General features: G+C 47.6%; 1 protein-coding gene across 4 annotated transcripts in view; it reads left to right on the forward strand.

Moving 5' to 3' along the window:
* Window positions 1-1,230, forward strand: part of EEFSEC (eukaryotic elongation factor, selenocysteine-tRNA specific) — a 317,690-nt gene extending 316,460 nt beyond the window's left edge. For 3 of the 4 annotated variants that reach the window (XM_020981195.2, XM_020981194.2, XM_078152239.1), the window contains one exon: window positions 224-1,230. In XM_020981195.2, the coding sequence (XP_020836854.1) occupies window positions 224-417 (194 nt within the window). In that variant the 3' untranslated portion in view covers window positions 418-1,230. The remainder of the gene's footprint in view (window positions 1-223) is intronic. The other variant, XM_020981196.2, reaches the window with a different exon arrangement.
* Window positions 1,231-24,620: the final 23,390 nt, after the last annotated feature.

Genomic DNA, 24,620 nt, shown 5'->3' on the forward strand with positions numbered 1-24,620 from the left:
CAAGGGCAAGGGGTATAAATAGAAACCATCTCAGCTTAAGAAAAGGATACCAGAGACCCAGTGGTAGGGCCTAGAACTCTTGGGTCCCACAGTAAGGACAAGGTTTCAGTGAAGGACATGAGGTAACATTATTTGAAGAGTCTGGATGTTGCCAAGTCAACTTTTCTTCAGTGGGATACTCTGCTTTTTGGATAAATTCATTTCTTTCTATTTTGTTTTGTAGATGGACTTAACCCTGACACCAAGAAGCTTCTAACAACTACTACCACCAAGAAGAGGGCTAAGGCGGGAAAAGGAGATGTGACCAGGGAAGATGAAGGGTGTAGCAAAGGCGACCCCGCCCAGCATATCTCCATCAGCCTCTCCTTCAAGAGATATGTGTTTGATGCCCAGAAGAGAATGGTTCAGTCTCCTTGAAGTAGTCCTGCCCACTGGGCTGGGCCCTTCAGCCAAAGAATCTCAGGTTATGGGGATTGGGGCCCTTGCTTGGATGCACCTAACTGTGCCTAACTAGGCTGATCAAATGGGATTCCCTCAAAGCTTCTGAATTGCTTCCCTCTCCACGTGGACACTCCCCCTCCTAGGCTGAGCTGCCTAAAGGTCCATGGGCTAAAGATTTCATCCCAGCTCAGGCTTCCAGCTAATTTGTCAGCTGGCCTTCTGACTGAGGCTGAGGTTCACAAGGGGTGAGAGGAGGAAGGGATAGTTGTCTTTTCTAGTGTGAACAGAAATCCATTTGTAATCGTTTTATAACTTCCCATGTAAACCTTTCCCAGAACACCATTTTTTGAGCCCAGGGGAACAGCCAACCAGATGAGAAAGGAAGAGGAGAAAGAGAGGGCACCAAGAAGAAGTCGAAAATAAGTCAGACTCTTTGTAAATTTCTTTCATTTTTCACAATTTAAAGGTTTTATTAGGGATCTAGGGAGTACCTTGTTTGGGGGAGTGTCTGTCCCTTATGTGTGGTTAAGCCATAAGAAATCTCTCCCAAGAGGCACCAAGTTTAGGCACTGGTAATGGGCAGCATGAATCAGGCCCAAATCTTCCTAGTTGGCTGCATTATTCCTGAATACCACAGTCTGGGAAAACCACCTCTGGGCCGTTGTTCCTGAAATGCGCCTGCCCCCAGGTTCATGAACAGAATGGGGAAGGTGGACGAGAAGCTGATCTCTGAGGTCTAGCTCTGACTCCTGTGATTTCTGGTTGTGAATAAATCTTCAGTGTCCAGGCCCTCTTCTTGTTTGTAGTGGTGTTTAATTGGGATCAGATGGTGAAATGAAAATGCCGGTCGGTTCCAGTCACACAATCCTGTGATCTCAGAGTGCTTCCCAGAGTCTCTTCTGAAGAGTTTCTCTCTTTCTCTCTCTCTCTCTCCTTCTGTCTCGACTCCTGTGTCTGTCTGTCTGTCTCTCTCTATGCCCACCCACTGGATTATTTTGATTTCAGTTGTTGTCTTACCCACTTCATCCCTTCTCTTCGTAGTTCTTAGGAACTGCCTCTGAACCCCAAGCCCTCTCTCTTGTTTATTCAAGACATAGCTCCCCTGGCTTGGCCCCCAGCATCATCACTCATCATCACTCATGGGGTGTGGCAGAATCGTTCTCCAAGGTAGAGCATGTCCATTAATTGAATATCCCAGCTGGCCAGAGCCTTATGAAAGAGTCCTTCTGGAGAGAATGCTTTGTCTTTAAATTTCCTTTTATATGTAGAAACAAGTAGCTGTAATGGTAACATCTGCATAGACAGTGTTCATTTTTGTATCTAAATTCCTCCAGAAAATGAAAGACTTAAGAGTACTTCCAAGAAGACAATAAATAGCACATATTAAGCACTGATGGTGTATTAGACATTATCGTTGGCTCTGAGATGGGAGAGGGCCTAGGACTTCCCCCCCATGACCTTTTAATCTTTAAGAATATTAGGACTTGAAGGAGTCACAAACTAATTATACGATGAAGAAGCTGAGACCTAAAGAGAAGTGGCCTTCCATCGGGCACAGATCATGAGGGACAGAGCAGTGGCTAGATGGCCTTTCCATTAAAGGACAGTCATCTCTGAGGTTCCATCCAGCTCTGAGAATCCAATGATATTTTGATTTAATGGTATCCTTAGATGCAGAAGCTTACACAGCTACACATTTTCTTAAAGGGTGCTTGTTTTGTGACTCCCTCTACTGTAGGGATAAAAATATTTTGGGATCTTGGAAAAGGTCACATCTTAACTCCTGGATTCACCTTATTGAATTCAACAACCTAAGTGCCTACTGTGTACAGGGCATGGTTCTTCCTAGTCCTTTTCAGACCTTGCCACTCCTGTGACCTCCTTTGTCCCAAACCTGTTCTCTGAGGATGTGAAATTGGCTGCCTAGCTGGGCCTACCTCTTAGGGGCTTTCTGTTTCTTCTGGCATAGCTGAGGGATGGAGAGTTGGGGGAAGCGTACAGAAAACATTCTCCCCACCTACCGTTCATTTTCCAAGACAGGTCTTTGCTCCACAGACTCACTCCTTCCTTCTCTTCTCTGTTCCCAGAGTGGGAACTGCTGCCTGCTTGAGACCTTGGATTGCAACACGCCAACACCGTGGATCGTGTGCTGCTGTCCTGAGGCTGTTTGATACACATTCAGAAAAGGGTGAAATGGTGGAACCAAATGATTATGGGGAAATCAAAGCTTTTAAAGACATTTGTAGGGATGAACAGATGTTCAAACGTTCCTTTATTCGGTCTCCAGACAGACGCAGAGTCTTTGCTTTCATCCCGGTAATCAGTGCATTATGCTTTAATTTGTGAAAATGGCATTAGAAAAATATTAACAGGGTCATGTTGTGATCAACTGGCTCCATGTCATTAAGCTGTGGAGCCAATGGATAGAACTGGGGAAGGGGCTGCATGCTGCAGAACCCCGCATCCTGGCCCGTGCTGTAGGAAATGGAGACCTTAAAACACACCATGGGAATGGGGAGGGTTCTTGGCTTTTTAAAAAGAAATCATGGAGGTTCTAATACTAGCCAACCCAAACTAAATAACTCCCAGTACAACCTCATGATTTGGCAGGGACACAGGCATCCTCAGCCTGACAAGTTGGGGGGGGGGGGCAGAGGGAAAAGATGTAGCCCAAAAGTGGCATCATTCAAAGAGGGCTGAATTTGGAGCCAAAGGACCTAGATTCAAATCTTGGCTCTTTGGTTTATGACCTTTATGACCTTTAGATTTCTCTCTGGGGTCTTGGTTTCCTCATTCTAAAAATGAGGGAGTTGGCCTAGCTGACCTCGGCAAGGTCTTTTCCACTCTTCAATGTATGGTCTTATGTGAAAGCATTGAGGAGTGGAGGGACTGATCGGGAACCAAAGGCCAGTCTTCCATATGGACAGACTTGGGTTTGGGGCAGTTGTGTTTCAACTCAGTATGTCAAACTTCAGCCCAAGACTAGGCAGGTCTAGGGGTGGTATACAGTTAGAAGGAGCCAGGGCCTACCTGAATGCCAATGTGAAGCATTCATGTTGACTGAGATGAAGTCATAGGACATCACCCCACTGATTGAGTTGTTGCCATGGACCAGCCTCCACTAAGTTGGAAATAAAGTTATATTTAGGGTAACAGACTACCTTTGGGATAAAACCTCTCATGAAAATGCCAGGCCAATGACATTGGGTCAGCAGACTGGTTGACCATCATGAAGTCTTTGAACTAGATGGAACAAACCGTTGAGGCCACTGAGTCCGCTGAGCCACGTGGAAGCTTGAGAAGGGTTAAGTGATTTGCCCTGTATCTGATATTCTGCCCGTTCCCAACTACACTGCAGAGAGAGAGAGAAAGCTTTTGCAAATGAAGACGTTTTGTGGACACTGTATTCCAGGCATAGCCTGACCAGTTCAAAGTACAGCAGGACCATCACCATTGTTTGGTTGCTCTGCCTGTCACCATAGCCTAAGATGGCACCAACTCCTTGGGCTACCCTGTCATACTGACTCATTGACTTTTTTCATGACTTCATAGTTGTTTGACTTTGTTTCAGTTGAGCTCTGAAGTGGGAGCTGGAGAGCTCTAATTTAATCCCCCAAATTTTAGAGCCACCTTAGTTGCACAAGAGAAGCCTCTGTTTGGCCAGAGAACCAATGAACCATGACCCAAAAGCAGTGTAGTAGACCTGGCGTTTAAGATTTCTGGGAAAGCATTGTAGGAAATTGAAGAAAAGTCACTTCTCTTCTTCCTCAGACCTTATCACTCACTTTTATCCTGCCACCACTGGAAAATGGAGATAATAATCATTGCCCCTTTCACACTTTGCAGTTATTGAGACATTTCTCTGAAAGTGCTCCCTGACTCCCTGCAAGTCTTTCTAGAAGAAAGAACAGTATTAATAATCCTTTACATTGCACTAAATAATTTCCAAAGAACTTTGAGCAATTCATTTTTTTAAAATGTATGAAGCACCCACTTAATAGGGAGAGATTCAGTGTCCAGATAAGATACAGTCCTTACCCTCATAGAGATTAGTCAAATACATCATGTGATTTATTAATAGTACACTTACATAACAGTTTGTTTTCAATATTAACACATATTTATATAGTGCTTTGGGGTTTACAATGTGCAATTTCTGAGTGACAGGTAGTTCAAATATGTTGTCTCTGCCAAGGAGAGGGAACTTAGCACTGAAAATGACAGGGAAAAAAATGTCTAACAGGAAGTTGATATCCAAAATGAGTTAGGATATAGCACCTAGTTGCCTTTGATGAATTCTAGTCACCTGAACCAGCTGAACTGCAACCTCAGGTCCAAAACATCAGGCAAATGGGGTTGCCAAGCCACTGTCACCAATAGTTGAAAAGATTGTGGAAAACAGGAGAGGAACCACAAGATGAAAGTAGAGCAAATATCCCAATTTTCCAAAATGAAAAAGGAAAATCTGCAAGCTATCAGCCACTGAGCTTGACTTTGATTCCTGGGACAGTTCTAGAAAGGATCATTAAAGAGAGATGAGTAGTGAACATTTAAAAGAAATATGTGAATTACCAAAAACCAGCAGGGCTTGTTCAGAACAAGTCATACCAAACTAACCTTATTCCCATTTGTTGGGGTTTTTTTGGACAGGGTTACTAAACCAATAGGTGAAGGGAGTGCATTAGCTAGAGTTCACCAAGATCTTAGTAAAGTTTTGGATAAAGTATATTATGCTGTTCTTGTAGAGCAGAGGGGAAAATGTAGGTTAGACTAAAATACAATTACGTGGTTTCCAAATTGTCTGGACAGCTGGACTCAGTAGTCATTTAATGATTGAGTGCCATCATTGGGTCTCCTGTGGAGTAACCTAGGGATCTGTCCTGTGCTATTTGACGTTTTTCTCAGACTTGGATAAAGCCATATGTGACGTACTCATCAGATTTGCAGATGGTGTAAAATGGGGAAGGACGGCTAGTACACCACATGTCAGTCAAGATCCAAAAAGATGTAATAATCTTACAGGATCAAATGCAGTAAGAAGAAATCTTCAATCTTTCACCGGGGTACGAAAAAAATCAACTCTCCAAGTACAGGATGGGAGAGGCGTGGGTAGACAGCAGTTTATGACAAAGATTGAGGGGTTTTAGTGACCTGCAGGCCCAATATGAGTAGCTTGACCCCCAAAAAAAGCTAATGACAAGGACAGCTTCTGAGAATAGAGAGAGTCCCTCTTACACTGCCCTTGTTCAGGCCCCATCTTGAGTATTACATCCAAGTCTGGGCACCATAGTTTAAGAAGAACATTGTTAAGCTGATGTGTCCAGAGTAGAGCCACAAAGAGAGTAAAGGGCTTGGGAAGGGTTGTGTCCATGGTATATGAGGAACGGTTAGAAGAACTGAGGATGTTCATCTTGGAGAAGAGGGGAACACTGGAAGATTTGGAAGGCTGTCGAATGGAAGATGGGTTAAATGTGTTATGCTTGGCCAAAGAGGGCAGAGCCAGTAGTATTCATTGGAAAGGGAGAGAAACTTAGGCATAGTATTAGGAAGAACTCCCTAACAATGAAAACTGTCGAAAAGTAGGATGGGCTGCTTTGACAAGTGGTGAGTTCCCTGTTCTTGGAGTTCTTTAAGAAGAGGTTGAAGGATTTTGCTGGATATGTAGTGGTGGGGATTTCTTTTGAGCATGGGTTAGACCAGATGGCTGGTGTGTCGCTTAACCTATGGCACCCAGCAAATCAGTTGATGCAGTAGAAAGAACACCACATGTGGAGAGAGAACACTCACATTCAGATAGCTCCATGACCTTGGGAAAGTGGCATCACCTCTATGAACCTTCTTTTTCTCATCTGTAAAATGGGCATTTTGGAGACCAGATGCCCTCCAAGGTGTCCCTTCAGAGTCCAGATCTGACTACACCCAGATCAAGAAAAGGCTCCTTTGAAAGTTGGCCACGAGAAGGAACTCAGTTCTCTATACCCATCGTTATGGAGCCCTGAATGGCCTACTACCCAGCTATTACATACAGGTGCCATTTTCAATATCTCCATGACGATGGAGATATTGGGCTTGGGCAAGGAGGTTTCAGAGATTCCAAATTTGGAGAAGAAAACCCCTAAGAAGGCTGGATTTAGGTTCTAAGTCCTGTTCCAGTGTTCCCTGTTCTGCTAGATCTTCCAAGGTGGAATTCCGTGGGAGAGTTGCTGTCATGCTGTGCCTCTGACATGTTTGGGGTTTTAGAAAAGGGGGCCTGGGGCAGCAAGTCTCTCAACTTTGCCAAGGATTTGCCTTTGCTCTTCCCAGGACCTATCTTGCTAGCTGGGACAGAGGTGGAAGAACAGGTTTCGCCACACAGAGTCCATTTTCCAAGAGTTCCAGGAGGTAGTCCCTCCCAAACGCCCTTCCCTCCACCTCACCCAATCCCAGGAGCCTCTCCAAGCTGCCCTTCTTTGCTCTCTTGCTGTGGAGAATAGGAAGAAGAAAGCAGAGCCAGGGCCAAACTCAAGTAACATCACCATCCTCTGGACACACGAGCAGCCAACATCCTTGGAGGCAAACTGACCTCAAAGCCACTCTAATATGAGTTAAATTAGATCACGGCTGGCGTCCCTGGGCCCTGTCTGGGTCCCAGCCCTCCCTCTCCCAAGGAGAAGTGTTGGAAAAATGATGTACACATCAAGTCACTCTTGTTCTGTTTGGCCTCCTTTTTATCTCCATAACCCAATTAGGGAGCAGTTGGAGAGAGTATTTACAAACAAAGAATGAGAAAATAATAGGAATTCCCAAGGCAATTGGGCCATTTGGAAATCCACAGCAGGACAGCCAGCAAACCACCCCGCCTGAGGTGGTCCTTCTCCAGTGCCCCCCAGAGGAAGCCTTTTATCGCATTGTGTGGCTGCTGCTGGAGACCCCCAACTTGGCTCTACTGGGGGCTCTCCAGGCCTCCTCAGACTTTGCCCTTCCCCAAGCCTCAGGCTCTGAGGGAGCCAGCAACAGTGGCCTTCAGTTCCAGGACACGGGAAAGCGTTAGGAATGAATGGTGGGCAGAAGAGCTGGTGGCACACCAGCCAGAGGCTACAGCTTCTCCACGTAGAAAGGGAGTGTATGATTCATACAATTCTTGAGCTTCGTGAGTCACAGACCAGATTGTCAGGACAGACTAGAACACTCAGGCAAGGTTCAGAGACTGAGTAGGTGGACCCAGGGGCGAAGCTGGGTTAAGAGAAAGTAACAAAGGTCGGCTATATAAGCATGGGTCAGAGTTTGGGGTTCAAGAGAGGCAAGGAGAAAGGGACAATCACAGAATTTGAACCGGTAGGCTGAGAACTCCCAAACCTTAGGATCGAGGTAGGGCAGGAGATGGGGAGGGGAGAACGAGGGAGGAGGGGGGCGATCCAAGTTGGTGGCTGCTGGCTCTTTGGGCTGTTTTGAAACTGTGTGTGGAGAGCTAACAAGTATGAGCTATAGGGCAGGGGGCAGGCACATTATATAGGTGCTGGTGATTGCAGCAGAGACAGGTCTGGGAAACTGTCACCGTCCCCTTGTGAGATCAGTCCTTATTGTTCTGCCCCACACACACACACACTGGACAGGGACTCCTCCCTGAGGACCCAGCCCTTGGAGTTCTGCACTTTCACTGCATTATCAGGAGGAATGGAAACGGCAGGGGGTCATTCTTCTCATTTTGTCAAGGGGCCTCCTGCAATGGAAATAATGTCACCCTCTTGGGCTAAAATCACAGGATCATAAATGTAGATCTGCAAGGAACCTTAGAGGCTAAATCGAACCCCCTTAATCTTAAGAGATGAGGAAACTGAGGTGGAGAGGTTGCTAGTAAATGAACATTTATGAAGCATTTACTATGTGCTAGGTATTGGGGATACAAAAAAGACAAAAACAGGCTCTGCCCTCCAGGACCTCACAATCAAATGAGGGAGACAACATAAAGAGCTAGGTGCAGACGAGACACATGCAGGGTCAATTGAAGCTGTCTCAGAGTCAAGGCCATAGCAGTGGGAGACCAGCAAAGGCCTCTCCCAGGAAATGGAATATAAACCGAGGAGAAGGAAAAGGCACCGAGTCTGGGGAGGGGGGCTGTTTTGGAGAAAACAGAATCCTAAGTAGGTGGGGGGGGAGTTAACTTGCCTGAGCTCAGGTTTTCCTCACCAGTGCTCTGCCCACTGCCCCACCTAGCCGCCTCCAGGTTAAACACTCTGCCTGTTAGGCCTGTGACCTAAAGATGCCACACTCCCTCTCCTGGCACCATCAAGGCCAAGTAGTGCCTAGGACCTACATGTGCTTGTCCACTCGGATCCTCATGCCCCAATGCCGAGGCAGTTTTCTCAGCTTGAAAATAGTTAAGAAAATAAATGAAAATATATTTTTAAAAACAGCATTCTCACCTGAATACCCCTCCCTCTAGACAGACAGACAGACAGACACACACACACACACACACACACACACACACACACACACACACACACACTCACTCCCTGGAAGCCCTGGGCTGCTGTCCCTGATCCCATGTCCGGGCATATCTGCAGAAACATTCCTGCATATAAAGTCTTGAACAGGATTTACCTTCCTTGGGGCTACCCTCCCTCCCAGTGGACAGCTGGTCTGAGGGGGTTTAGTTGGCAGGCAGTGGCCAACCATTGGATCAGGGGTCCCAGCTCTACGCAAGGACGAGGCAGCCCCCTCGTAAGGGTGACTGGCCAGTGCCGTGAGCGGTGGTGTGGGAAGAATGCAGTCATTTGAGGCCATGCTGCTGTGAGTCCAGACGGGGTACTTCTGAACAGAAAGCCTGCTGATAGAGCCCCTTTTGGAGATGTTGTCCCCACTGACAAAGGAGATTTGTTCAGAGAATTCAGGCTTAGATCTTGTTACCAGACTGGGGACGTGAGAGGCAACGGTAGCTTTGTCCAGAATCATTTCACTCGAATGGGGAGCTAACATGCTTTTTGAAAGAGTACGCCTGCGCTGCCCGCTCCGGTTTGTCCATAAAGCTCATTTACAGCATTTGTTTGGCTGCTCAGTTGTTTTTTAATTAGAATTTTTAATTGCTACATGCTGTGTATTAAGATGTTGGGGCTGTGACTGGCAGTTCCGATTGGCTGATGGTAGCCTGTTTCTCCTGGGTAGCTTCAGAGCCAGGATTAGTCTGTTCCTTCCCTGAAGGTGCCTCCTTCTTGGAAATGAGCTTTTAGAAATCTCTCCTGGCTCCCGAGGCAGTCCAGGTGACTTGATTTTCCCTTCAGTTGAAGCAAGGTTTGTGGATTAAAGTAAGAAACCTTGGATTAGGCCCCAGTGGGGTGACCACTGTTTACTTTCCTGAGGGGCATCAATTTTTCCCATCTGCAAAATGAGAGAGAACAATCCCTCTCCCACCCCCATCCATTCCTCCCAAGACTAAGAGGAGGTGTCTTTGACACTTTTTGGGTCCTGAGGCAAAGTTGTAAATGAACCCCAAAGGTAATCTATCATCCCTAGCGGAAGAATCCTGGATCCCTGGGGAATAACAGAAAAGACCGACAAAAGCCCAGTAGGGCTCAGCAGAACCCAGCCTGTCCCCACCATAGACAAAGCCACCAAGTCCATCTCTGAGCCCAAGGACCGCACACCATTGGTTACTTTGGGTTAGGACCACGATGGTGCATACCATCCTAAACAGCCACTCAGAACCTTACTGGCCAGAGCAGGTCAGTCAGTCAGTCTACTGAACATCTCTTGTGCGTCCAGACGAGTGCTGGGCACTGGAGGAAGAGAAAAGATCCTTACCTTCAAAGAACTCGGAGTCTAATTTGGGAGATGAGACCCACCACATGAAACAGTTGAACCATTCATACTTGGCCACTTACTGTATGACCTTGGGTACATCAATGAACCTTTCTAAGCCTGCTTTCTCTCTTGGGCAACAGCCAGTTTTTCTATGTGTGTGCAAAATAAGTAAATAAATAAAACTAAAGTCCAGGAGCAATATTGTGTTGCCCTGTGACAAAGGAGAGGACTGGATCATAGGAATTCTCCAGCTCAATCATTCTGCTTCTGAGGACACTTCTAAATGTAAATCCCGTGAGCAGTGATACAGGGTGGCCGCGCAGGATGTAGCGATCAGCAAGTACTAGAGGGGGTCATAGCTGGCAAAGTCAGGTAGGGGGTTGGGATTCGTGAAGATAATGAGTATGCAGCAGAATAGTGGGATGTTATGGAAGACGGAGGAGAGATGGGCAGAATTTCAAATACTGACTTCCTGGCCCAGCTAATTGATGTTTTCCCCCAGGTAGTGGGGCTGTCCTTTGAGAGGAGGGCACTGACCTCCTTTCCCTTGTCCCAGCCTAGCCACCGGTTTTGCCTGAGGAAGTCCCTGTGTTTTCTGAGACATGATAACTGGAACTGGGGACTGAGCTGGTACAGTAAGCAAGAATTCCAAGATGAGAAATCTAGATTCAGGTGCTAACCTTCAGAAGCTGTCCCTGCCCTCTGATGGAGGAGCCAGCTTGAGCCAGGAAGGTTCTGTCTTTGGCTCCTGGCCTTCCCACCAGCTCCTGGGGCCTCCGGGCGCTGGGTAGGAATAAGAGTCCATCAGACCCTTCCTGCAGTACCCGATGTGAAAAATGCAGAAAGAAGAAAGGATTTGGGTCTCTCCGTGCAGAGGGTGATCGTCGAATGTGCCTGGCAAAGATGTCCAACAGGCTGGTTTTCATTGCCACATAAGCCATGGGCTTCTGCTCTCACCTTTTCCCTTGCTGACCTCAAGAGCCTTCCTCTGGCCCTGAGGACAGTGACAAAGCACACCCCCTCCCTACTCTGGAGGGCTGGCAGCAGGCTCCGGCTTGGCCCCTAGTACACACTGTCATGGAGAAATGAGTTATAGAAGTAGCATGTCCCTTAGAGAATTCCTGCCTTAGAATACACAGCTGTTCCTACCTCTCCTCCAGGTAGGCCTTATAAGCATTTCTAAAGGGCTAAGTAACCACTGCCCTGAACCTGCCGACCACCCCCTCATGCATCGATCCCCCAGCCCTGTCTCACAACTCTCCCTCAGTTCTGCTCCCCCTTCTCAGCACGTGATATCTCTGTCTTTCTGAAGGTTTGAGCCTGCCCTGGCAACCCTGGCTGGTCTTCTCCACAAAAGTGTCAGAGATGTTAAAGGTCCCTGGAACGCAAACATCCTCCCACACCTTCTCAAACAACTCTGCCCTGCCGCCTCCTTGAACCTGGGACTCCCATACTCTGCCCTTTCTCCTTCAACAAGGCAGATCTGCCTGGTGGTGTTACTGGATTTTAGTTTTAGTTTGTCTTTTGTCCGTGTATCCTGGTTACTCAGGCATTGTGGTAGAGCCAAAGGTGTCCCTGTCTGGGGGACAGAGAGAGAGAGGAGACCTGGATTCTGGGCCTGTCTCTGCCACTGTCTCATGGGATATGGGGGAGTCACTGGGCCCTCTCTCACCTCAGTTTTCTCTTCTATAAAATAAGGGTGTTGGACCAGAACATCTCTAAGGCCCCATCTAGCTCTACTCCTGTGATTCTGTGATCTACTGGATCTTCTCAAAGGGCCAGGGACCCTATTACCTAACCCAGACCCACATGTATGCACTTAATAAAAGATTTGGGGACAATGATGATGGTGGTAGTGATGATGTAAGGGGGGGAGACAGAGAGAGAGAGAGAGAGAGAGAGAGAGAGAGAGAGAGAGAGAGAGAGAGAGAGAGAGAGGGAGGGAGAGAGAAAGAGGAAGGGAGGGAGGAGAGGGAACAAGAGAGGGAGAGAGAGAGAGGAGAGAGAGAGAGACAGGGAGAGAGGAGAAAGAGAGCTTCAGGCTACTCTGCATTTGGGGTAATGAGCTTTTAGATGGGGTCTCAGTAAGCTATGTGACTGACTTAGATGTATACAAGGGGATGTATTTTGCAAGTGGAGCCTGGAAAGAAGGGACAGTTTGGAGGCCAGAGGAGGGATCCAGGGTTTAGTACAGGGCCCTGCACATAGTAAGACATCAATAAATACTTCTGCAACGGTGGTGATGTGCCCCTCTCTCTTCCAGAACAAGTGGCCAGGTAGGATGGAGGAACAGTAGGCTGGTCCTCAGCCTGTGACTGGAGGATGGAAGGAAGAGGCAGGAAACGAGGCTAGGACTCGATGATCCTCCAAGGGGCTTGTGCTAAGGTGGGAACTGTCCAGGCCTCCTCCCCATCCAGCAGGCTTGCTGGGCACCAAAGGCCCTTCTCACAGCTGCTCTGGCGGGAATTAGCTCACCTGAACTTTGTACACAAACTCACAAATGACGGGCAAATCCGAGCAGCCCCCGGGGAGCCGAGTTTGTTTGCCGCCGGGCCGTCTATCTGGGGCTGGCATCAGCAGAAACCTGAGTGCTCCATTAGTGCATGGCGGCCTCTGTCCGCCAAGGCGCGGGACGAACAGAGACAGCCTGTGCTGCAGACAGACCGACAAGCCTTTTAAGGTTTATCTCCCCGCCCCCCGATGGGAAATGATGAGCCTCCCTGAAACACAGACCTTGAAACTAGGACTCCTTGGCGCGGCCCCTGCAGCTGCTGCAGAGCCAGGAGGGCCGCTGGGGGGGGGGCACCGGAGACTGGGGCCGGAGGCACCGGAGACTGGGGCCAGGGGGGCTTCCAAGCCGCCTGAGTGTGGGAACCTGGCGCTGAACGGCTCCTGGAGACCGAGCTTGTGGGCACTGGCGCGGCCTCGTCTCTCCCACTCCCCACACAGTAGCTTCTCCTTCCCAGGCTGGGGGCCGATGATTGTTGAACCTGACTGTGGCCCGGCCTCCTAGGCTCCAGTTTCCTCTAAGCCTTGAGGATGGGCTGCTTGCGTCCTGGTCTTGCTCCGCCTTATCTAAATGTTAAGTTGTCAACAGCCTTAAGGAAGTGGAAAGGAGGCCCCTGACCCTTATCCTCCTCCCCCCCCCCAGTCTAGATGATGGGGGAGGGAGAGAGCAAAATTCTCTCCTCCACTGTTCTGAGTGAGCTGGGGTCCTGCACTCCCTTACTTTTCCTTCATGGTATCCCGACATCCAGGGACCTCACCGTTAATGTTATCATTCAAGGAATTTACTCTGGCCTAGTCTAACACCAATAGCACCAGCCAGTTCCCCATCAAGGGTCATAATCAACTGGTCACTACGGTGTCATGGAAAGACTATTGACCAGGGAGTCAAGTGACTTAATTCTAGCTGCCTGCTGCCCCCAGCTTGTATATTGGACAGGTCACATGTCTGTCCGGGCTTTACTTGCCACATCTGTGGAACAGGCTCAGATGAGGTCTCTAAGGTCCTCCCTAGCAAAAAGATTCTGTGACCTGTGATCTCCTCTCATGGTGCTGCAAAGGCCTTGCTGAAAATCCAAACAAGGGAGTAGAAGAACCCCTGGATTTGGGGTACCTGGGTAACCTGGAATTCTCAGAGCCTCAGTTTCTTCATTTGTAAAATGGGTTTGGATTAGGTCACAAGTGTAAAAAACACAAAGCCAGCTGGCTATGCCAGATTAAAATGTAATTGGGAAACAAAATTAATAAAAAATACAATAAAACATAGTGTTAACGTGCGGTTTTCTAAATCAAGGTTCAATGGTCCTATTTCTGTTTGTGTTTGACACCATTGGACAAGTAGACACTAAGAGCCTCCCTTTGATTACAGCCTTGCCTTTGGCCTCCCTGCCTCACTCCAACCCTTTGATCTTTGGAAACCCTCAGCTACTGAGCAGTTTCCTCACAGTGCAAGCAATTGGGCTTATGTACACACACACACACACACACACACACACACACACACACACCACACACACACACACACACAACACACGCACATGCTATGATTGATTACCAAAGGCTGAGCCAGGCTCAGAACAAGTCCCAGTGTGAAACAACACACAGCTGAGGCTCCAGGTTTACGGTGCAGGTAGCAGGTAAGGAGCTGCAGGAGCTCAGGGGAGGAGGGGAGGAGTGTCCCATGCCAGCCCATCACTGAGACACTTGGACAAGGCTTTCTGCTGCTGCTCTGGATTGGATAAACCCCCAGCAATACAGCACATGCCTTTCAGTGAGGTCCTGGTTTTCAGATGCCTGGGAGACATGCTTTTGTGGCTTGAGTGATTCATGACTGTTGAGTTATTCTTTAATGAGCAGCTGTTTGCCATTTTCTGGCAGGGCCTGCCCCTATGTAAGCAATTTGGAAGCCACGATGTAGTTGAGAAAATTCTCTACTGTTGTTGGAGGCTTTCATTCACTCACTTTAGAGACTGCTGGTGGTGCAATGGATAGAGTCAGGAAGACCCGAATTCCAATCCAATCTCAGATACTTACCAGCTGTGTGACTCTGTTTCCTCAACTGTAAAGTGGGGATTGATAATAGCAATAATAATAATAGTAAACTGGGGATAAGAACTTAGCACAGTACGTGGCACCTAGCAGGGAGTAAGAAATGCTTCTTCCCCACTCAATAAACAGTGAGTGCCTACTATGTCTAAGGCCTCTTGCTAAGCACTGTGGGTGAGCTTCTCTCCTAAGACCTCTAGGATGGCCCAGGGCATAGGGACATGAAGGTGAGCTGCTGCCAGAGCTAGAGGGTGAGTCCTTCAGCCCACAGACAGTCCCATGTTGCTCTCAGTAGTTCTCATGGTTAATGATGTCCCTGAGGGTTACAAGACTCCTGACAGCACAAGCCACCAACCACCCAACCCGAGGCAACCCGCTGACGGGAGCAAACCATCCTAACTCACAAAAGGTCTTTTCATTCCAACTGGAATGGTCCCCTGGTGCCGTGTGTGATGGAGTCTGGCACATTCGTACACACAAAAGTAATAATCACAGAAACAGATTGTTACCACTTCACGGTTACATCTCATTTGAGCACAGTAAAAATGACCCACGTTTAAGTTTCACTTAAAAGTTTATTTTACTTGAGTCAATAGGGGTTAAATGACTTACCCAAGGTCACACAGCTAGTATCTGAGGCTAGATTTGAACTCAGGTCCTCCTGACTCCAGGGCCGGTTCTCTATCCACTATGCCACCTAAAAATTTTGTAAAGCACCATGAAATGCTTTATGAACCCAACCCTACGAGGTAGGCAAGAGAAGCCATAACCTGGGGGCAGTGTAATGGCTTCCCAAAGTCATGGTGGAGCCAACATTGGAAAATGGGCCTTCTGCAGGGAGGCAGCATCGTTTGGTCTCTAACTTTGTCTCTCTGGGCCTCAGTTCTTCGGCTGTAAAATGAGGGGGTTCACCGAGATAACCTTAAAGGTCTCCTCCAATTCTAAGCAGCTAGGTGGCACAGTGGATTGAGCACCCAGCTTGGAGTCGAAGAAGATTCATCTTCACAAGTTCAAATCCAGCCTCAGACGCTTACTAGCTGTATGACCCTGGGCAAGTCACTTAACCCTGTTTGCCTCAGTTTCTTCATCTGTAAAATGAGCTGGAGAAGAAAGTGACAAACCACTCCACAATCTTTGCCAAAAAAACCCCAAATAGGGTCATGAAGAGTCAAACTGAAAAGGGCCAGTTCTAAATCTATGATTACAAAACCAATATTCTTTCCAAGTCCTGGAAAAGTATACAGAGTTATATGTTTATACATCCATATATTTAAGCATGCAATTATATATACAAATATATGTATATATGGACATAGCCATGATTAACTTATATGCAGACACCCATACAGGTAAGTGCAGACATGTACATGCCAACAGGTCATGGGCTCAGGCTATGGGGCAGGCCTTGGGGGCATGCAGGGTGGCCCAAGATGGCTCTCTATGGGCAACTATTATGAGGAGGAGAGTATTCAGGACCCAGGAAGGAAGCCTCTCAACGTGCCTAGATCAGGTCACTAGGAGTCACAACAGTGGCACTTACTAGAAAACTTCAGGGCACCTGCCTCTGACCCTCCTCGCACCTTAAAGGGGGAAGACTCTCCCATTGCTTCCGTTGGGTGTTTTCTGGCACCGAATTGTAGGTACAGAGAGTGAAGAAGACTTAGGATCATAGATGCAGAGCTGAAAGTGACCTCCGAGGGCATCTAGTCTGACTTCCCTCCTTTTACAGATAAGGGAAACTGAGGCCCAGGGAGATTGTGACCTGTCCAGGGTCACACAAGCAGGGGGGATTTGAACTCAGGTCCTCTAAGAGTAGTCAGTGCTCTTTCTACTGTACCCACAGAGAGGAAGCAAAGGTCCCGCACTTTGTCCAAAGGCTCCAGAAAGCAAAGATGGAAGGCAGAGTCCTTGTTGGGGGAATGAGCGAAGCCAGGCAGGCTCCAGGGCTCAGGGCACCTTCAGGTAATGAACGGTTGTTATGGCAGCTGTGGTTGCCTGGGCAGCAGGAACAACCCCTGCACTCCTCAGGAGCGATCCATCTGATTAGAAAGAATGATGGACAAAGAGAGTCATTGGAGTAGTGGCTAGCCTAACTGGTCTACTCAGGGCAGCCAAGACTGAAACAGAGACGAGCAGGACTTAGGAAGGCCTGGCCCCAAGGTCTGAGCTAGGACTTTCCTTCACTTTCCATCTTTCTCAAGGACCAAAGAGGCCCAGGTTCAGGGTTCGAGGAGCTCCACCCAAAAAACCACAGCTAGGGGTGGAGGTGTGTATCTTGCTACAGCTGTGGATGGACTTTTGCATGACAGATACCTTCATGAGGAAAAATCAGTTACTGGTCTTATAAGCAGAAGTACCCACACAAAAAAATATGTCAGAACCTAGACAATATTGTGTGGTTTCCATTTCCTTTTTTTTTTTAATTAATTTATTTTGATTTATCAACAATCACTTCTATAAGCTTTTGAGTTATAAATTTTTCTCCCCCTCCTTCCCCATCTCCCTCTTGCAATCTGATATAGGCTATACATATACATTCCTATTAAACATATTTTCACATTAGTGATGTTGTAAGGAAGAATTAGAACCAACAGGAGGAACCACCAGAAAGAGGAAACAAAACAAAGCAGAAGAAAAAAAATAGCAAATAGTCTGCTTCGATCTGCATTCAAACTCCATAGTTCTTTCTTTGGATGTGGATAGCATTTTTCCATCCCGAGGCCTCTGGAGATGTCTTAGATCCTTGTAATGCTGAGAAGGGCTCAGTTTAACAATCTTAGTCATTGCATAACGTGGCTGTTACTGTGTACCATGTCCTTCTGGTTCTGCTCGCTTCACTCAGCATCAGACCATATAAGTCTTTCCAGGTTTTTCTGAAGTCAGCCTGTTCATCATTTCTTATAGCACAATAGTATTCCATTACATTCATATACCACAACTTGCTCAGCCATTCCCCAATTGATGGGCATCCCCTCAATTTCCAATTCTTTGCCACCACAAAAAGAGCTGCTATAAGTGTTTTGTACATGTGGGTCCTTTTCAAGGGTTTCCATTTCTCTTTGAGCTTGACACAGTGTCCCAGAGGCTAAAGTTCCCAGGGCTAGTGTTAGGAAACGGTAGGAGGGCTCAGGCCTACTCCAGGCCCCAGGAAAATTTGTCTCTAAACTGGCAACTGGAGACAGCATGGTGCAGTGGAAAGAATGCTGGTTGTGGAATCAGGTCTGTATTCAAATCCTGACACTGCTCCTTATTCCCTCTGTGACCTTGGGCAAGTCCCTTAACCTCCGTTTCCTCAGTTGTCAAATGAGAAGATTCCCTTTCAGCTCTGAAGCTGTGATCTGTGACCCCAAGGACTCACCCTGCCCAGACTCCAGGCCCTGGGGCACAGTGACAGATAATGAAGAAAATCATGGAGGGCCTCGTCATGCCAAACAATGGATCCCAAGCAACAATTAGGTTCCAATAATTCTGTAAAGAAAACCTGAGGCACATACATTGATGGCCTTTAAAATGTCTGAGCTTGGGGCAGCTAGGTGGCGCAGTGGATAGAGCAGTGGCCCTGAAGTTAGGAGGACCTGAATTCAAATCCGGCCTCAGACCAAACACTTGACACCTCCTAGCTGTGTGACTCTGGGCAAGTCACTTAACCTCAATTGCCTTAAAAAAAAAGTCTGAGCTTCTGTGTTTTTGGCAAGAAGGACCACCCATATCAGGGAAACCATTCCTCAGTGGTGGTATCGTTTAATCGTGTATGACTCTGTGACTCTGTGGACCATAACACACCAATACGGTCCATGGAGTTTTCTTGGCATAGATACTGGAATGTTTGCCACTTCTTCTCCAGCTCATTTTACAGATGGGAAAACTGAGGCAGACAGGGTTAAGTGACTTGCCCAGGGTCACACAGCTAGTACGTGTCTCAGGCTGGATTTGAATTCTGTTCTTTCTGACTCCAGGCCCCCTGCTCTATCCACTGCACCACCTGGCTGCCCCCCCCATTCCTTAGTGTATCCAACCACAAACAATATTTTCAGGATTTCTTTATTGAATGGCACCACATTATTCTGAGTGCTCAGGGAAGATTTCAAGCAGTGAGTCGGGTTAAAAACCACAACGCAAGCTTCTGGGGGGGGAAGGGACCCAGGATTTATTAAGCACCTGTGACATGCCAGACACTGTGCTAAGCCCTTCACAAACACCATCTCATTTGAGCCTCACAACAAGAGGAAGGTGCTGTTATTATCCCCATTTTACAGCTAAGGACATAGAGACAGGTGGAGGTTAAATGACCTGCCCAGGGTCATACAGCTAGTGTCTGAAGCTGGATATGAACTCAGGTCTCTGGGACTCTAGGCCCAGCGCTCCATCCATGGGACCATCTAACTGGAAGATGGAATTCAGGGCTAGGAAGCTAGAAAACCCAGAGGTTTGTGGCAACCTAATACTCCTGGGTGGCTCTCCAAACCTCTAGCCCCAGGGATGGATTTCAAGGAGTTTGGTTTGGGGGACTACCGCCTGAGGAGTAGAAGAATTACCTGAAAAAATACTTTACATGAGGGCTGGGGAAGGTTCAATACCCAACTGAGGTATATAGTATGTGTCGAGGCAGAGATGCACACAGGTGCCTCCATGGCATCCTCTGCTTTCAGAGGAGTCCTGAAAATCCACTCTCTCCAGAAGACCTTCGGGAAGTACATGGGAGAACTCGAATCCAGTCATCAAGGGCTCCTTTGGAGTTCTTGGCCTTAAAGTTGGCTGACACCGAAAGGTCCCAAGACTGTCACATATACAGAATTTGAATTTGATATGGACAAACCCCAGCCTGCTGAGCAATATTCTGACAAGTGCTAAATCAGCGGCTATCCTGGCCAACTATGAGTTTGGTATCCACTACCAGTCTAGGAGAACCCACATGAGTTTAGATGCCCTGCCCTAAGGGCCCCAAACATCAGAAACCATGGGTGACGGTCACTTGGGTGAGAAGTGGGCAAAGGTGATCCATGCCATGAGGAGAGCAAAGCCCTGACACAGAAGAACATGGCCAGGGGTTGGAGATGTGCTTTGGAAAATGTGCCTTTGGTGGAAGTAAATTACATGGTTCTGAGTCAATCCTCCAAACCCAGATTGGACCAGAACAGTTGGTGACAAACTCAGCTCCAGGATGGAGATCCATAAGTAGGATCCAAGAGGGCATGACACCCCCCCCCCGCAATGAATCAGGCCTGGCTCACCTGAAGGCCAACATACCATTGTAAGAGTAGCAGAAGTCAGAGCTCTGTGATGGCTTACTGGAGAGATTACTGTAAGAAAGTCCATGTACAAAGTAAAATGGCAGCTAGTGCTGCCCAAAGCCCTTTTATGATGATTCTGAACACCTGAGGCCAAGTTCCAAATCCTGGAACTGGTATGAAACAGCCTCCACTGGCCTTGAATGACAGCAGATGGGTATAAGGAATGAAAGATCTATGTTCAAAGGAAAGCCATGCAAGCTGCTTACCTGGAGAACAGAGTGGCGGCAAACTCTTGGAGTTTATGGTATAGATTTCCTGTCCCTGGAATCACACCAGAAAAAAAGTGAGCCACGTCCTAGTGGGGATGGACCTGTAGTTTGTGCAAAGGCTGACCCATCCAGCAACTGGAGGGCTTCCACAGTGGCCAGAGGACTTTCAAAGGCCTACCCAGCCAGTAATCAGAGGGCTTCCACCACTACATGGTCGTAGTGTTCATAGAAGAAAGATTCCTCCAGGTGTTAGCCTTGTCAGACCAGGATTTTGAGAGCAGTTCCTCAAGGCTATGCTCAGCCTGGCATGGATTAAGAGTCTACCTTATTATCCTCAGGGTATGTGAATTGTACCCTACTGAATAGGTGGGGGGAAGAGGGAGTGTGTGCCCAGATCCAATCAGAAGACTCCATGGGGTCCTCATGTAGCATTTCCATAATGCTACTAAGAACTGCTAAGACTTCACTCTGTACCCATTGATATTTGGGCAAAAGCCACAGCTGCCCTTTGACCTGTACTTTGGAATTTCACAGGGTGGAGGAGATTTAGAAACCCATGGCAGTTAGTGCTTTAAGAAACCAGTTAAGAGAGGCCCACTGCCTCACCTAGACTTGGCTCAGAAGAGAAAGTAGATCAACAAACATTAGCAAAATACTTCATTGTCAGGAGCTCCAACCACAAAATCTTGGTGTTCTTGGAAAAGATAGAAGGTACTGAATCGATGGAGAGCTACAAATGGTTAATTGACTTCAACATATATCCGTGGAGTGTCTGGGGCCTTCAGTTACTTGCTTCCCAAGGGCACCTTGGTTGTATCTCCTGTTGAACAGGATGACCAGAGCATAGGAGAGTCAAGGAATCAGGCTCAGTGAAACATCGTCCACCGTTGCAACTGGTCCCATGGAATGACGCACATAAGACCCGATGTATGTGATTTGGCTTTGTACTTCGTGCCAGCTATGTAAACTATACATGTGAATTCACTGTAATTGCAGGGGATGAAAATTTTCTAACTGGGAGAAAAATATATTAAAGTCTTGTCCCTGTCTTGTACTACAAGCAACTGTTGGGATTTGCCAATTTTATCCTTCCCTTTTGGAGATCTTCAGAAAGAAACCTAGGGTAATTTGTATCACCCAATCTGAGTTTCCTAGAGGAAGGAGAGAGACAGAGACAGATAGAGACAGAGAGAGAGAGTGTATGTGAGAGAAGGAGAGTGTAGGCATGCCTCTCTGAAAACCAAAAGACATAGGTGGCTCTTGGAGACAGGAAGAGAAGACCAGTCTTGCCACGATCTGCCATGAAATGGAAAACGGAGACCCCTTTGATCCACCTAGACAAGACCTGTTCCCACCACTACCTAGAAAGACCGTTTTGTGGAGGTTGGGACCTGGATAGAAAACAACCAATTTTGAAAGGTCAGAGACAGCTGTGGCCCCAAAGCTATGAAAAGGCAGAAACACTGCCAGTTCCTGGAGCTCCAGGATAATTGCTTGATGGGCCAATTATTCAAAAGGTTTTTGGTTCATTTAGTTTTGTTTTGTTGTGTTTGCCCTAGAGAGGAGCCAAGGAGTACCACGTCCTGAAGAAGAGTTGAACATCAGGGCCCACTAATACAGAGCTCCTGGTTGACTTCACTGGAGAGAAAACTCACCAGACTTAGCAAGAGTCAAACACAGCAGGAGCATGTTGAAGGCCTATATTCCATGCAGTGACCATAGGGGGGGCTGGTGACCAATGAGTGACAGTGTGAACAGAGGGGACCTCTGGGTGCAGCCCTGACAGGGGGAAGCCCTGCCCCCAGTATTTCCCCTCCTAGGGCCCCACCTAGAACAGAACCTCAAGGTATAGGGACTTCGTAGGGTCTTCTGGAGGAAAGGGAATCTTGATTGTCCGTGGGTTAAGAGATGTTTTCTCTGTGTCCTCTCGTGTAAATGACATTGTTCTAAAGGCAGTTAATAAGGCTACTCTTTGGATTGCACCCTGCACATCTGAAGTTCCCAAGCGTAACAGGTCCCCAGTATGAACTTGAACCTCCCAGTCAGATGAGTTACATTTGTCTCCACATTGGCAACCCCCCAGCATACATGCACATAAAGATGGAGGTATGAACAAATGCATGAACACACACATACACACACACACACACACACACACACACACACACACTTTAGTGGCATCCACATCCTACAGAGGTGCCTAATATCTCTAAGACACTCGTAAGTCCCACCATAGATGGGCATGTCTCCGTGGATGATTTTCCACATTTCGAATTATCATCTCCTTATTTTTTCCTCTGTATCTGAGAAGCAGGCATTGTGATCTGTTGGCTTTCCAATTTCATTCCCTGAAGCTTTGGGTATATTGGGGATTGCAGGGTCAGTAAAGAAGAGGATGGAAGCTGACTTGCTTTGGAAGCAGAGCCGTCCCCTTGGCAACCCATCAGGGCACGTGGGCCAGCAGCCGGTTGGGAGAGAGGTAGGGGAAAGGGGCCTCAGTCCCTACCCCTGACAAGTCTAAGGTCTTAAAAAACAGGTTGTGTGGGAAGCGTGTAGAAGACTTCAATCTCAGTTCTGTACTTACTCTGAGCCTTACTTTCCTCATCTGTAAAATGGGAGTAATAGACTAGATGACCTCCAAGATCCCTTCCAGGCCTAAATCTTCCAAACTCCTACGATCAGTGGCAATTCCAAGGCAAAGACTTCATTGAGTTCCAGGATTACCTGGTTGTGAACTGCCATCTTGGAAGGGTCATAGAGGTGAATGGCCCCCCTCCTATTCACTCCCTGCCTCAGTGATTCCTAGGCAGCCTGACACAGGGTTACCTGAAACTCAAGGACCTATAAAGACCAGCCCATTTGGGGTTTGACTCCCTTCAAAGGCAGGCCTGTAGGAGAGGATGCTTCTCCCTTCAGGAATCTCCCCATAAATTCAGGCACAGGAATGGCAAGGCATTCTGGGACTCAGAAGGGGGTCACAAGATCTAGAACCAGAAGAGACATTAGAGATTGTCGTCTGACCCTCTTATTTTACAGATGAGAAGAGTGGTCCCCAAAGAAATGAAGTGATTTCTCAGCAGTCCCATAGTAGCAGCACCAAAATTCCAACCTAGGACCCCTGAGTACCAATCCAGGGCTATTTCTGGGACGCCATGAGGCTTCCCCAGTGGGTGGCCATACGCCAGATCGTTTCCTCAGAAGTGCTGTGCCCACCCTGGGTGGGCCCGTTGCACTGGGGCTGCAGCAGGGTAGGGAGGAAGGATTAGCTCTCGCTCAGCAGGCCCTCCCAGGCCCCTCTCTGAGCGGCCCTGCCCACCGTGGCCTGTGCACGAAGTCATTGCCCCAGGCCTTGCAAACCCCCAGTGAGTGAGGAGTGGGGAGAGGAGAGCCCGTGATTGGCAGGGCCCTAAGATTGCAGTTGTTAATGCACCAGGAATAAGATAAGCCTTATCTGGAAATGTCCGTGGAATCGAGACTTTGATGGAAACAGGCTTCTGGGTTAATATATTTTTGATAGATAAAGTGAAGTAAAAGGGAAAGGCCAGGGGGGATGTATCAGGAGAAGAAACATTTTTCTCTCCTCTTTCTATCTCTTAATATGTGTGGGTAGGGGAGGGGCAGGATGCACACAAACGATATGTGTGTTTGTGTGTATGAGACAAGTATATAAATGCGTCTGTGTATGATATGTATCCAGGGCTACCTTTGAGTATCTCTCCATGAAACGTCTCTTCCTTATGCAAACTCCAGGGAAAGACTTCTTCCTCTCAAAACTGTCTCCCATCAAAACTCACCAATGCCTGAAATTCCACTATTAGAGCTGAATTTCTTTGACTGAATCTCTTATTAAAGAGCCGATCCATTTAGCAAAGGTTAAGCATGAAATGTTATCAGTCTTTGATATCTGAATGGGAATGAGTTTTTTAGACCCTTTAGTGAAAGGAGTTCTGGGATAATGAGAGTAGGACTTAAGGGGGGGAAGGAAGGAAAAAGGAAGAGATAAAGGGAGGGAAAGAAGGGAGGGAGGGGAAAAGGAAGAAAAAGAGGGAAAAAGAAAAAGAAGAGAGGGAAGAAGGGAAAAAGGAATAAAAGGGAGGAAGGGAGGAGAGGAAAGAAGGAAAGGAGGAATGGGAAAAGAAAGAGAGGGAAAAGGAAGAGAGGAAAGAAGGAAGTGAGGGAAGGAGGAAGGAAGGGGAAGGGGGAAGGAAGAAGGAAGAAAAGAAGTCAAGGAGGGAGGGAGGAAAGAAGGAAGAAAGGGAGGAAGAGAGGGAAGAAGGAAGGGAAAAAGAAGAAAAGGAAGAGAGGGAGGAAGGAGGGAGGAAGGAAGGGAGAGGGGGAAAAAGGAGGA

This window comes from Phascolarctos cinereus, unplaced genomic scaffold (assembly GCF_003287225.1).
Source record: "Phascolarctos cinereus isolate Bilbo 61053 unplaced genomic scaffold, phaCin_HiC Scaffold_4;HRSCAF=312, whole genome shotgun sequence".
NCBI lineage: Eukaryota > Metazoa > Chordata > Mammalia > Diprotodontia > Phascolarctidae > Phascolarctos > Phascolarctos cinereus.